The sequence below is a fragment of the Acinonyx jubatus genome, chromosome X, assembly GCF_027475565.1.
Source record: "Acinonyx jubatus isolate Ajub_Pintada_27869175 chromosome X, VMU_Ajub_asm_v1.0, whole genome shotgun sequence".
NCBI lineage: Eukaryota > Metazoa > Chordata > Mammalia > Carnivora > Felidae > Acinonyx > Acinonyx jubatus.
In genome coordinates, this window is record NC_069389.1 from 14770461 (window position 1) to 14782857 (window position 12397).

The following is a 12397-nucleotide window of genomic DNA, read 5'->3' on the forward strand; positions in this document are numbered from 1 at the left end:
AACTCCTAAGAGCAGGGATCAGCAAACTGTGGCCCTTAAACCAAATGTGGCTCACCGCCCGTTTTTGTAAATAAAGTTTTATTGGAACACAGCCACACGCATGGATTTACATATTGTCAGCGGCTGCTTTCGTACTACAAAGGCAGAATTGAGGAGTCGGGACCCTAGGGCCTGCAAAGCCACAAATATTTAGCATCTGGTCCTTTACAAAATTTGCTGGCAGGAACCTTACAGGAAGACGCTTGTATTAGCCAGGAAGGGCTATGTTAGGCTGCAGAACAAATTGTCTTGGAAATTTCAGAGGCTTAACACGACAGCGGTTTATTTTTCACTCAGGTGACTTGTCCGTTATGGGTTGGCAGGGTTTCTGCTCCATTCAATCTCCTGGGACCCACACTGGAGGAGGAACCATTTCTCAAGCAGGGAAGGGAAAGCCAGAGAGTCAAGTACCAGCCCTTAAATGTTCATTTTGGAAGGGACGCGGCTCACTTCGGCTGGAGCCACTCTAAAGGGGCTGGAACGTGGGGGAGAACATGGTTGTTCGCTGAGCAGTAAACCTCGGGCACAGTACTATTACCTCCCTTTGACAGAAAAAGACCCAAGGGGGAGTCCCAGAGCTAAGAAGGGAGGCAGGCAGGATTCCAGCTCTGGACTCTCTGACTCAAAAGGCTGTCCTCTTCTCAGAACGCCCTGCCTCCTACCATTGACTTACTTTCACAAATTCCATTAGTCCATTTCATTGAAAATAGGCGCCATCTCACTGTCTCACCCAGGCCAGGGAGAGAGGCAGGAAGCTGTTTCTGAACAATGACATCCGTGTGGTATGTTGGAGCAGTGGCCATTGTGGGATTTGAAGTTCGGAGGCCAACTGCAGGAAACCCAGAGCCTAGCATGCTGGGGGTTTAACTCGGCCAGGCGGAAAGGAAAAGGAGAAACAACGTTCCCCAGGACACCGCGAGGATCCGGTGCCCTAAGCAGAGGAGACACTCACCCGGAATGCAGTCTAAGGAGGTGGCGCCAGCAGACCAGAGGGCATTGGCACCTCCTTGGCAATCGCATTTGCATGCTTTGTGGTACCAGGGGTCCTCACCCTCATCCTGCGGGAAGCCAGAGGGGAAGGAGTGTCAGAAAAGTCACAGGCAGGGCCGCCTGGGGGGCTCAGTCGGTTAAGCATCTGACTTTGGCTCAGCTCACGATCTCACGGTCTGTGAGTTCGAGCCCCGCGTCGGACTCTGTGCTGACAGCTCGGAGCCTGGAGCCTGCTTCCGATTCTGTGTCTCCCTCTTTCTGTAACCCCTTCCCCGCTTGTGCTCTGTCTCTCTCTCGAGAATAAATAAACATTTAAAAAATTATAAAAATACAGAGAATGCTCCAGGTATGAAAATTTCAGGGGAAAGAAAGAAAGATCACAGGCAAAGGCAACCGTGGCCAGAGCCACTGGAAGAGTTTGTGTTCAAGAACCTTGCTCATTCATTACCTGTATTCTGTGGCCGCTTTTGCACAAGAGCAGCACAACTGGCATACTAATCCAGGCTTAAGACATACAGTTGCCACTCATCTTTGAGTCCAGATAAACAAATGTCCGACACTGTGGATGGACAGCTAATGATCTCACAGACGCACTGCGTGGGGAGCACCGCTCACCCCATTATAGTTACCTTCAGGGTTTGGGGGCGGGGCCCGGTTCACGGTCAGGCTGCTCACTTCTGGAGGTCCCTTTTAGGGATCTGGTTTTAAAAGGTAATGGATTCATGATCACACCGCCTGAATTAAGACCTGGTTCACTTGCATTCTCTCATTAAAACACCAATCTTGAACTTGCCCAGATAAAATGGGCTCTTGCCACCACCAGAATAAAGTACCTTTAAAAAGTACCTTTTTTTAAAAAAAAAAAGGATAATCCTAAACATTATTTTGAGCTAGGAAAATCTTTAAGAACAGTATCCATGTAAATCCCAGCCTTCTTACTGTAACATACCTCAGTAGACGACAGTCCCAGTGTGGCTAAGCAAAAGGACAAGAGAGGAGAAAATCAAGTTAAAAGAAGAAACAAATTCAACAAGGAGAAGTGAAATGAAAATAGTCACATAAAAGTTAACAAAGCCCCTTTGGGAAGAAGTCAAACTAAGTAAATATATATGTCAGGAAAAACATCCACAGATCCTGAGAAACCAGGGGCAGTAAAATTAAACAGAGAAGGATCATTATTATTTTTTAGGTAAACTCTACCCCAACACGCGGCTTGAACTCAAGACCCTGAGATCAAGAGTCACATGCTCTATTGACTGAGCCAGCCAGGTGCCCGTATTATTTTCATTCTTTATAGAATTTTGGAAAATAATGTAGCAAAGGGGGGTGGGGGAGCACCGGTATTTCTTATCACCAAAGGCAACACTGTTGACATTTTCATATCAATCTTTCCAGTCTTTTTTCTATGTGTGTTTTTTAAAACGTACTTGAGAACCTAGTATTTAAACAATGTTTACAATTTACATTGTTAAATTTGACATTAAGTGCTACCTTCTTCCTTTACTTACTTCTTCTTCATCATCAGCAGCAGCAACAGGATCCCTAGGGTCTGCCTTATGTGCCAGTCAGGAGCTGATTCCTAGTCCCTGCCCGCCCCCTCCCCCCCCCCCCCCCCCCCGCCACGGCACCCCCGCACTTGACACATTTAGGTTATTTAGGATTAACAAATTGTTTAGCAAATCTTGTTAAGGTTTGTCTGTAATGTACAGGAAATATCAAACCACAAAGTGTAAATACTGTATAAGTAATGTGGGAAAACTATGTGAAATTTAACATAAAACTAACATATAAAGTATCTTTATAGAAGTACGAATAAAGAGAATGAATGCACAATTTAAAATTTTTAAATTTTTAAAAATTTCTTTTTGAGACAGAGACAGAGCACGAGCAGGGGAGGGTCAGAGAGAGGGAGACACAGAATCCGAAGCAGGCTCCAGGCTCTGAGCTGTCAGCACAGAGCCCAACGCGGGGCTAGAACCCACAAACCATGAGATCATGACCCGAGCTGAAGTCGGACGCTTAAGAGTGAGTGCCCTGAATGCACAATTTAATAGGAAAAGAGTTTGTGTACATTAGCATAAACTGATTGTTTAAACTCTGCTGCCCAATGCATAAGCACTAGTCCCATGAAGCTACTTGCGTTCAAATTAATTAAAATTAATAAAATTAAACATTCAATTCCTCGGTCACACCAGCCACATTTCAGGGCTTCCTGGCCACATGTGGCTAGTGGCTGATGTACCGGAGAGCACAGGTACAGAACATTTTCATCACAGCAGAAGATTCCATTAGGCAGTGCTTGCTAAAGTACCAAAGCTCCATTTTCCATTTTCAACAAAATGGATATCTTCATTTCTTTTCTGATTACAAAAGCAGCACATACCTATTATAAAAATCTTGACCAAAACTGGAGTGTAGGCAATAGGAAATAGAAGTCCCTCAACCACTTTCCTATCTAAAAGTTGAATCTTATGCCCCCCCCCCGCGCGCGCACGCGCACACACACACACACACACACCCCTTTCAGATTGTTACTGAGAGTAGAGGAATGGTCTCATCTTTTGTATCACAATTATAAAAGCTATCTTTTTCAAACTGTGCCTTCATTTAAATAATACATGTTTATTTCTTCTGCAAACCCCTTTTTTTGTGTCCACTGTGAGCCTGGCACTGCCCCAGGGCCTGGGCCTTCTGAAATGGAAGCCTTGCTCTCTGCCCACAAGGGGCTTGAGGACCCATGAGAAGACACTGGATGATGCACACGGTGAGCACGCCACTGGGTTCTGCGTAGGCTGCAATGGGAGTTAAGGGGAGCATATGTTTTAGTCAGAGCAGTTGAGGGCTACCCCTCCCCTGCGGCCCCAAACTGCTGTCTCTCCTGGGCCCTCGTACACCGGTTATTCATTCCTAGAGATTCCTTGGCCTACCTGCTATGGGCAGAATTAATCCTCTCAGATAGCAATGAAGGTTAGGAGCGCCATCTTGGTTGGAGGCCGAGCCTTGTGCTAGCAAAAGAAGTTACCAATGACTTCTTATTTTCGTACCCAATGGACTCTTTCCAACACTGACCTTATGTCTTCATGCTCCAATATGCTCTCGGTCCCATCACTCTCAATACCCTTGTCAGTCTCTTCTCTGAGAGCTCTGCTTCTTCTACCCGCCTCATAAATGTTGCTAAACCCAAGATTACAATTCTTGCTTTGAATGGCTTACCGGGCATCTCCCCATAGGTGTCTCTTCCTACCTAAACTTGGACACAACCAAGTCTTGACAAGGTCATGGAGCAACCTGAACTCTCCTATGCTGCTGGTGGGGATGTAAGTTGGTCTACCTTCTTTGAAAAACTACGTGGCAGCCTATAGGAAGGTTGAATGTATATGCGCCCTAGGACCCAGCAGTGCTGCTCCTAAGTACCCACCAGAAACGCGTGCATATGTTCTCCAACTAACCAAAACCTGTGCTGGATTCCTCACAGCAGCAGTCTTTGTAGTAACCCCAAATCGGAAACACCCGCATGCCCATCAAGAGTAGAATGGGTACATGTGGCAAATTCATACAATGGGCCACCACATTGCAGGGCTGAGTGGAGGGTCCCTTGCTCAAGTGGACACACCATAGGGGTCCATTTAAAAGTAATCTATGCCATTAGACATCAGGGTCTTGGTCACATCTGGCGTGGGGAGCAGCAAGGTGAAAGCCCACGGTTGCCAGTCGGGGGCTGGCAATATTCTGCTATTTGATGTGAGTGCGGTCATATGGGTGTGTTCGACAGTGACAATTCACCGGGCTGTACTTTTCTGTATGTATATCTTACCTCAATACTCTGTTTTATACCTCAGCTCATTACGACCTTTCTCAAATTGTTCTTCCCCTTTATTTCTTATCCTACTGAGTGGCTTCCCTGTTCACTTAGCATCTCATCTAGAGACTTGGGATGTGTCTTAGTCCCCTTTCTTTCTCTCTAAACCCCCATATCCAACGTCTCCCAGGGGCCTCTATCCTCTGTGCCCCCGCCGCCACTGCCTGTGTTGGGCTCCTACTCTCTCTCCCTGGATGCTCTCCCTGCTGAAGAGAGACCTTGCCTCATCCACCCTTCACGCTGCCGGTGGGGCGAAACGCAGACCGGATTGTGCCACCTTCTTGCTCCAAACCCTTTGGCGGGTCCCCGGTGCAAGGGTCCAGGCTCCATCTGTGACATTTATTGGTTGTAAGGCCACATCTCTCCACTTCCTTATGCCTAAAATGAGTATGATAACGATGTGTCTCTCAAGGAAATCTCCATCATCTCTCTCCTGCCTGCCTCTCCAGATTCATCTTTTGCGTTCTCTACTACCTGCAATTCATCACACGTGCCAGGCTGTTTCATGCTTCCATGCCTTTGTATGATTTCTTGGCTTTAAAGGCCCTCGTCTCCCAACTTTTCTGCCAGCTTATTCCCTTCCCCCCGAAGGGGACTTTTTCTGTCCCCCGTGTACAACTCACCACTTGCTCTGGCCTTTATGCCCCACCCCTTTCTTGTGCACAGGTTTATCTAAGCACTTGTACGATTATAGAAATTGATATGGAAGATACTTGATGGTGACTGGCCCCAAAGCATTTATTCATTAAGTAATATTCATTGAGTGTCTACTATAGTCCAGGCCTGGCTTTAGGCGTTGGGGATATAGCCCTTAACAAAATGGGAAAAGTACCCACCTTCATAGGGTGTATATAGTCTAGGCTGGGGGTGGTGAGGGCTAATGAATGAATGAATGAATGAATGAAGTGTCCTGCAGTGAGAAGGTGATGTTGGAGCAAAGACCCGAAAGAAGTGAGACACCTGTGAGCAAAGCATTTTGGGTAGAGGGAACACTAAGTGTAAAGACCCTGCGGTGGGTGGGTAATTGGCGTGTTCTAGAGAGAGCAAGGAGCCTCTGGGGCTGGAGCCAGGGGATGAAAGAGGGTTTTAGGAGATGAAGAGAGGGGGTATGGGACCTGAGTAGGCCCTCACAAGAGTTCGAGGAGAGGAGGGACAAGACAGATCATGGTTTATGAGGCTCCCTCGGGCTGCTGGGTGTAGACTGGATGGTCTGGGGCAAGGCCGGAAGCGGAGAGCCTAAGCGGGCAAGCAGCGGTCCATCCAGAAGGGAGATGATGGGGGCTTGACCCAGGTGGTGGCAATGGAGGTGATGAGAAGTGGCTGGCTTCTGTCTTTGGAAGGCAATGCCAAGAGTACTTGCTGACAGATGACGTGGGTGTGACAGAAAGAGAGGTTCAAGGCCTGAGGCACTGGGAGGATAGACCTGCCGTTTACTGGGCGCGGGGAAGGCTCCAGGAGGAACAGGGGGGCGGAGGGGGGGGAATGGCGTGAAGATGTTCCATTCGTTGAGGCTGAGCGGGCAGCTGGTTGGAAAGCCCAGACAGGCTCGGTGGCGCCCCGTGGCCCTTGGAGTGAATGCACACGTGAAGCCACCGCCTTAGTCTCGCAGCTGCTCCCCAAGAACTGCAAAGCGCACGAGCAATTGGCATCTAGTCGATTTGGGAGTTGTTAATCCAGGAGACACTTGGTTCCACCCCACCTTCTAGCGAAGCTGGGCGTGGCTGAGGTACAGAAAGGCCCTGTCAGTGGGGCCAACGTCAGTCGTGCCAAGATCCTCTTTCTGGGGGCCGGGGGGGGGGTGTCAAAGGCAAAGCCCGTGGGTCACTGACAGTGTGGCCTTGATAACCAGATCAATTTGGCCCAGAGGCTGCGTCTGTCACTGAGGGGGGTTTATGCATCCGCAACTGAGCAAACCCAGGGTTCAGATAAGAGCCTTCTGGGTTCTGCATTCTGCAGAAAGAGAGAAGGCCAAAAAGAAGGGAGGGGGACGTACTGCCACCGTCTGCCTGTGGAGACGAAGAGTCCTAAGAGGCAGACCTGGTTTCAGAGCCACTTCCTGTGTTCGGTCAGACGTCGGGCAGATTTCTGATGTGTTTTCCCTCCCAGCCTCCACCCCCTGGAAAGCGGAATGGGTTTGTCTATAGACAGGCTGGGGATCTGAGGCACCGGATCCTTACGGAAATGAGCAAAGAAAGGACAAGTGCTTGACAGGAAAAGCTGCCCCCAAGGGAGCAGCAACACGGCTGTGTGGCCCCCAATATGATTTGATCACCGAAACGCTGGCAAACCAAAGCAAAAGCCTGTTTGGCTGCAACATTTTATAATACCAGAAAATAGCATTGTTGGAATGAGCGACAGAAAACGGGTCAGCCTTTAAAGGAGAAAGAGGAAAAGATTTTGATTATGGGGTTGTATGTTTTTCTCCCTACGTGGATTGTTCTCGAGATTCCTCCCCATGGTACGGGTTTCCACTAGAGCGCCTGAGATGTCCCCCACGCACCGACCTTAGGTGTGTGCAACAGGGGCTCATGCCGCCCTTTTGCCCAAAGGGCCACTCCGTGGAGAAACCCGTTACCACAGCAAGAAAATTCGAGGCTTTGCTGTTTCTCAAAGTGTACCTTGCAAGCTCAAGGGGAAAAGTGGGCATTAGACACGCGCAGGAAAGACTCTTTTAGTCCTTTTGATGGATGTCACTAAATACAGAGCCTTCCTTCCCATGGAAACAGATGAAGCTGAGGAGAAAAGCATAAGATTACGAATGACAAAAAGTGTCAGTAGCTAGCTTCCCATCTACTTTAGAAATAAGGGTAAGACACGGGAAGAAAATGGCCGGCTGCGGCAATGTCCCTCTCAAAGAAGGAGAAAGAAGGAAACTGTTCTGGTGTGAAAATGTTGCTATTTTTGGCTACAGGCATATTCATGGGTACATGCTTCAACACAGATGAATCTCAAAAACATTTTCGAAGTGAAAGATAAAAGACCATATGTTGTATGATTCCATTTAAACCTAATGTCCGGAATAGGCAAATCCTCAGAGATGGAAAGTAGATCGGTGGTTGCCAGGGGCTGGGGAGAGGGGGAGATGGGCTTAATGTCTACTGGTTTCTTTTGGGGGGTGACAAAATGTTCTAAAATTGGATTGTGTGCTCCACACATCCAGAAATATACTAAAACCTATTGAATCGCACACTTTAAATGGGTGAATTTAATGGTATAGAAATTACATCTCTGCTGGTGCCTGGGCGGCTCAGTCGGTTAAGCGTCCGACTTCGGCTCAGGTCATGACCTCACAGTTCGCAGGTTCGAGCCCCCTGTCGAGCTCTGTGCTGACAGCTCGGAGCCTGGAGCCTGCTTCGGATTCTGTGTCTCCCTCTCTCTCTCTCTGTCCTTCCCCTGCATTCTCTCTCTCTCAAAAATAAATAAACATTAAAAAAAAAAAAGAATTACATCTCAATAAAGCTACTTAAAAAAACCCTACGTCCCTTATGGCTGACACACCTGTAAGATGAGGCTTGATTTTTTTATATATATAATGAACGTGACCAAGTGATAGACCTATATATTGTAATAAGATGGATTTTTAAAAACCATCATTTGCACTGAATCCAAAATGTCCAACGGAAGATAAATAGAAGCCTGCCTCAGTTATAAGATGCACGGAGTTTTGGGCTGTGATCATTTGTGCATTCCCAAATGAACCTTCGTCCGACGCCTAAGTGGAGTCAATCTATTTATCTTATTTCACTGTAATAAGGAGCCGCTGCCACCGTGGAACAGAAACAGTGAAGAATAAATTAGACAAAGAACCTTTGTCTTCAGGTTCCCAGTTGTGCAATAGAAAACATCTTTCCCGTCTGCGTTGGCCTCGATTCTCTATCTGGATGGTGAGCTGATTAAATACAGCAACCGCATCCTGTAGTTTTTCTCTGTCTCTCGAGCACCCCTCTAGTTCGGGCTAGAGCACGCACGGGTCGCCAAGCCACACTGACCATAAAATGGTCACCAGACCACCCAGTGGACCACATGCCACTCTGCCTAGACAGATGGTATTTTCTGCTCTTCGTGGAAATCCCTGGAGCTCTTCAGCCGCGCACACAGATTGGTAAGCTCTAGGACAGGAACTAATGTTGTGCTCTGTGCCTCGGGACAGTGTGTGTTTTAGTACAGATATCTCCCGAAAGGGCCGGTCTAATATAAAAATGGGCTGGTAAACTTTTATAGGGCTTCTTCTCACGTAGGGGTCACAGAGCACAGTTGTTAGGCTCAGCACTGGGAAAGTAACAAAGATCTGCCCTGCGTTCTTACACGATGTTTGGCCTATAGCAGGAACTCAGGGATGGGTTCTTTAAGGAGCCGACAAAAGAGTGAATGGATGGATGGATGGATGGATGGATGGATGGATGAATCTCAATGCCTATCACACAGAAATCTGAGGGGGAGGCCTACGGCCCTCAGACAACCAGAGGTATTGGAATCTAGGCCTTGCAAGGCTCTGTTTAGATTTTTCTTGCTGAGGAAAGGGCAAGGACTAAAGGAAAAGCAACAAACCGCCCGAAGCACCTTCAAGTGTTGAGAGTTACTGGGGCAAGTTGCTGACTGACTCTTCATTGCAAAGAGGAAAAAAAACCCAGACAAGTGGTCTACACGATCCCTACTTAGAACTATATTTGGGTGGGGCACCTGGGTGGTTCAGTCGGTTAAGCGTCCGACTTTGGCTCAGGTCATGATCTCACGGTCCGTGAGTCCGAGCCCCGCGTCGGGCTCTGTGCTGACAGCTCAGAGCCTGGAGCCTGCTTCGGATTCTGTGTCTCCCTCTCTCTCTGACCCTCCCCCGTTCATGCTCTGTCTCTCTCTGTCTCAAAAATAAATAAACATTAAAAAAAATTAAAAAAAAAAGAAATATATTTGGGTTTGTAAAATGACCTTGGGATTATATTCATACAGATCTTTCCAAATACTGACAAAGGTGACTAAAAAAGTCATGAGAATGGGAAATATGAAAGGACGTACTCTAGCAATAACATCTAATGAGAGGGCAGAGAGGAGCGCGATTTAAACCAGGGATCTTGACTCTACTTGCGTGAGTTGAGTCATGACTGGGTATCCAGTCATTTGCAGAGTGGAGAGGCCTCCTCCTTCCTGCCCTCCTTACTTACTTCTTGTGACACACACAAATACACAATGACCCAAAGAAGCCATCCTGCCAATTGCTAATGTCCAGAATGAACCTAAAAAGGAATTCTCAGCTAACAGGTCCTTGAGACCTGAGAGAGGCATGGAAGAGTGTTCTTTTCAAAGACTGAGAGAGAATTTCATCGTCGAATTGGATGATATTTTAGAGAGTTGCTTTTAATTTCTTCTTATTTAGGCATATTACTCCTGCCAGGGCCATATTTAGAAATTTTAAAATGACTGAGTGTTACAGAGTCTTTGGAGATTCCTGACTCTCAGTTGGATTATGTTTTCTATTAGAGTCCAGTGGGACTTGGCGTGTTATGTTAATCCATGTTTAAACGAGAGTGACCTCACGTCCCGATTTGCCCGGGACAGCCCTGGTTTACACCTGTTGTCCCAGCAGAATTATTAATAGCATCGTCTTCCACTCTCGATGGCGTCCTACTTTGGAAGATTAAATTCTACAATCACTCTAATTTTGACTCCTCAAAATTTTCAAGGATACACCACACTTCCTTATCAATCGTGGCAATTTATAGCTCTTTTCTATGATTTCTGAGACCCTTCCTTCTTTCTATCCCATTTAGAGCATCCCTTGAACTTTAGGAGGCTCCTCGGAGAACCAGAAAGCCAGTGGTGAGAAACTAAGAGAATCACTTCCACGTAAAGACAACCGTTATTCATTAACAATGCATCTTGGTTAATTAACATGCCTTGTTAATTAATGATGTTTTAATTATTCAGGTTGCATTGCTATTAACCAGCTAAATTATTCATTCAATTGTACTATTAAGTATTCGATAAATGCTAATGGTTGGGCAGCACATACCTTCGTAGCCAAAGAGAAGTAAGAACAAGAAACCTTCTATCTTGCGTGGCATTCTCCCCTTGTCCTTGGCTGTAGCTCTACCTTATCCAAGTGGAGGGTTTCCTCAGAAGCAGGAGCTTAACTTGAGCACTGGCCTCATTAAGCATCTTATTCCATTTAGTCCTTAGGGATTTGGCTGAGCCCTACTAAGTTAACCCACACAGTTACCTGCCTCAACAAGGAAGTCTCAGAGAAGAAGCTAATGTCAACTGACGTTGCTGTGTAGCAAAGGAAGATACTGGTATTTTATGCTACCTTTAAATTTAAGGGAAGCCGTGGAGGGCAATAGAAACTACAATCAGAAGACCCAGATCTTAATCCTTTCTTTGCCATCATCTTCTAGCGGGTGACCTTGAGCAATTTCCTGCTAACCAAGCATTGACATTGTCAAATTCTATAAAAGGGACATGGATTCCCTTTTTAGAAAGCAACTTGGCCTCCCGTTCAGACCCACTCACTCGGGAAAATACTCAGTTTGAGAGGGGGGACACAGTTACACACAAAGAGGTACCTTGCTGTGTTATTTATCATAACAAAAAATAGGAACCGATCTACATGGCCAAGATTAGGGGGTTCAGTGCTGAGCGTAGAGTTAAGAGCACAGACTCCCGTGCCAGACTGAGTGCAAATGTCAGCTCAACCACTTGTTATGTGACCTTAGGCAAGTCACTTGAGGTCTCTATGCCTCAACTTTCTCATCTATAAGATGATGATAACAATGCCTACTTCATAGAGTTAGAGGTTCAAATGGGACGATTACGTACATACTTAAAGCAGTGCTAGACATAATTCATTATTACACAGCCATTAATAATAAAGTCGATGGGTAAAAATGGGAGTTGTTTAACGAGTACAGAGTTTCAGTTTTGCAATATAAAAAAGTCCTGGAGATCTTTTTCACAACAATGTGAATATACTTAGCATTACTGAACTGTACACTTAAAAATGGTTATAATGATAAAAAAAATTAAGTTAATGAAGCGATGGTGATAACAGGGACAATCATGTGTTATACTCTTGACTCAGAAAAGGACGCAAATTTACACAGTGTATGAGCAAAACAATGTGGAAATGCAGGGAAAAACACTGAGTTTCCCTTTCCCTTTTTCGTTTTTGGCCGCCACTATTCCACCGCAGCCCCCAGGGTCCCAGATACCTTTCCTTCATTCCTCTTGTCAAAGATGAAAAAGGCCAATACAAAAGGATAACAATGACCCCCACCCCCAAACGAAACTGTCATGGACTCTAAAGAGGAACAAACAGGAGCTAGAGAAACGTTGTCATTTACTCAGCATTTATTGGGGGTCCAGAAGCCTGACATTTATTCTATACTGTGTATGGATTCGTCATTGCACAGACGAAGGTCACATTCCACAAACTCTACTGTCGAATTAAAAAGAAAAGGACTTTTTTCCCCTGCTCTGCATTTCAGAGTTTAATGAAACATTAACCCTTTAATAATAATA

General features: G+C 46.2%; 1 protein-coding gene across 1 annotated transcript in view; it reads right to left on the reverse strand.

The window, feature by feature from the left end:
• Nucleotides 1-12397, reverse strand: part of RS1 (retinoschisin 1) — a 28954-nt gene that overhangs the window by 10974 nt on the left and 5583 nt on the right. Inside the window, exon 2 of the mRNA XM_053201962.1 lies at nucleotides 992-1097. Within this exon, the coding sequence (XP_053057937.1) occupies nucleotides 992-1097 (106 nt within the window). The remainder of the gene's footprint in view (nucleotides 1-991; nucleotides 1098-12397) is intronic.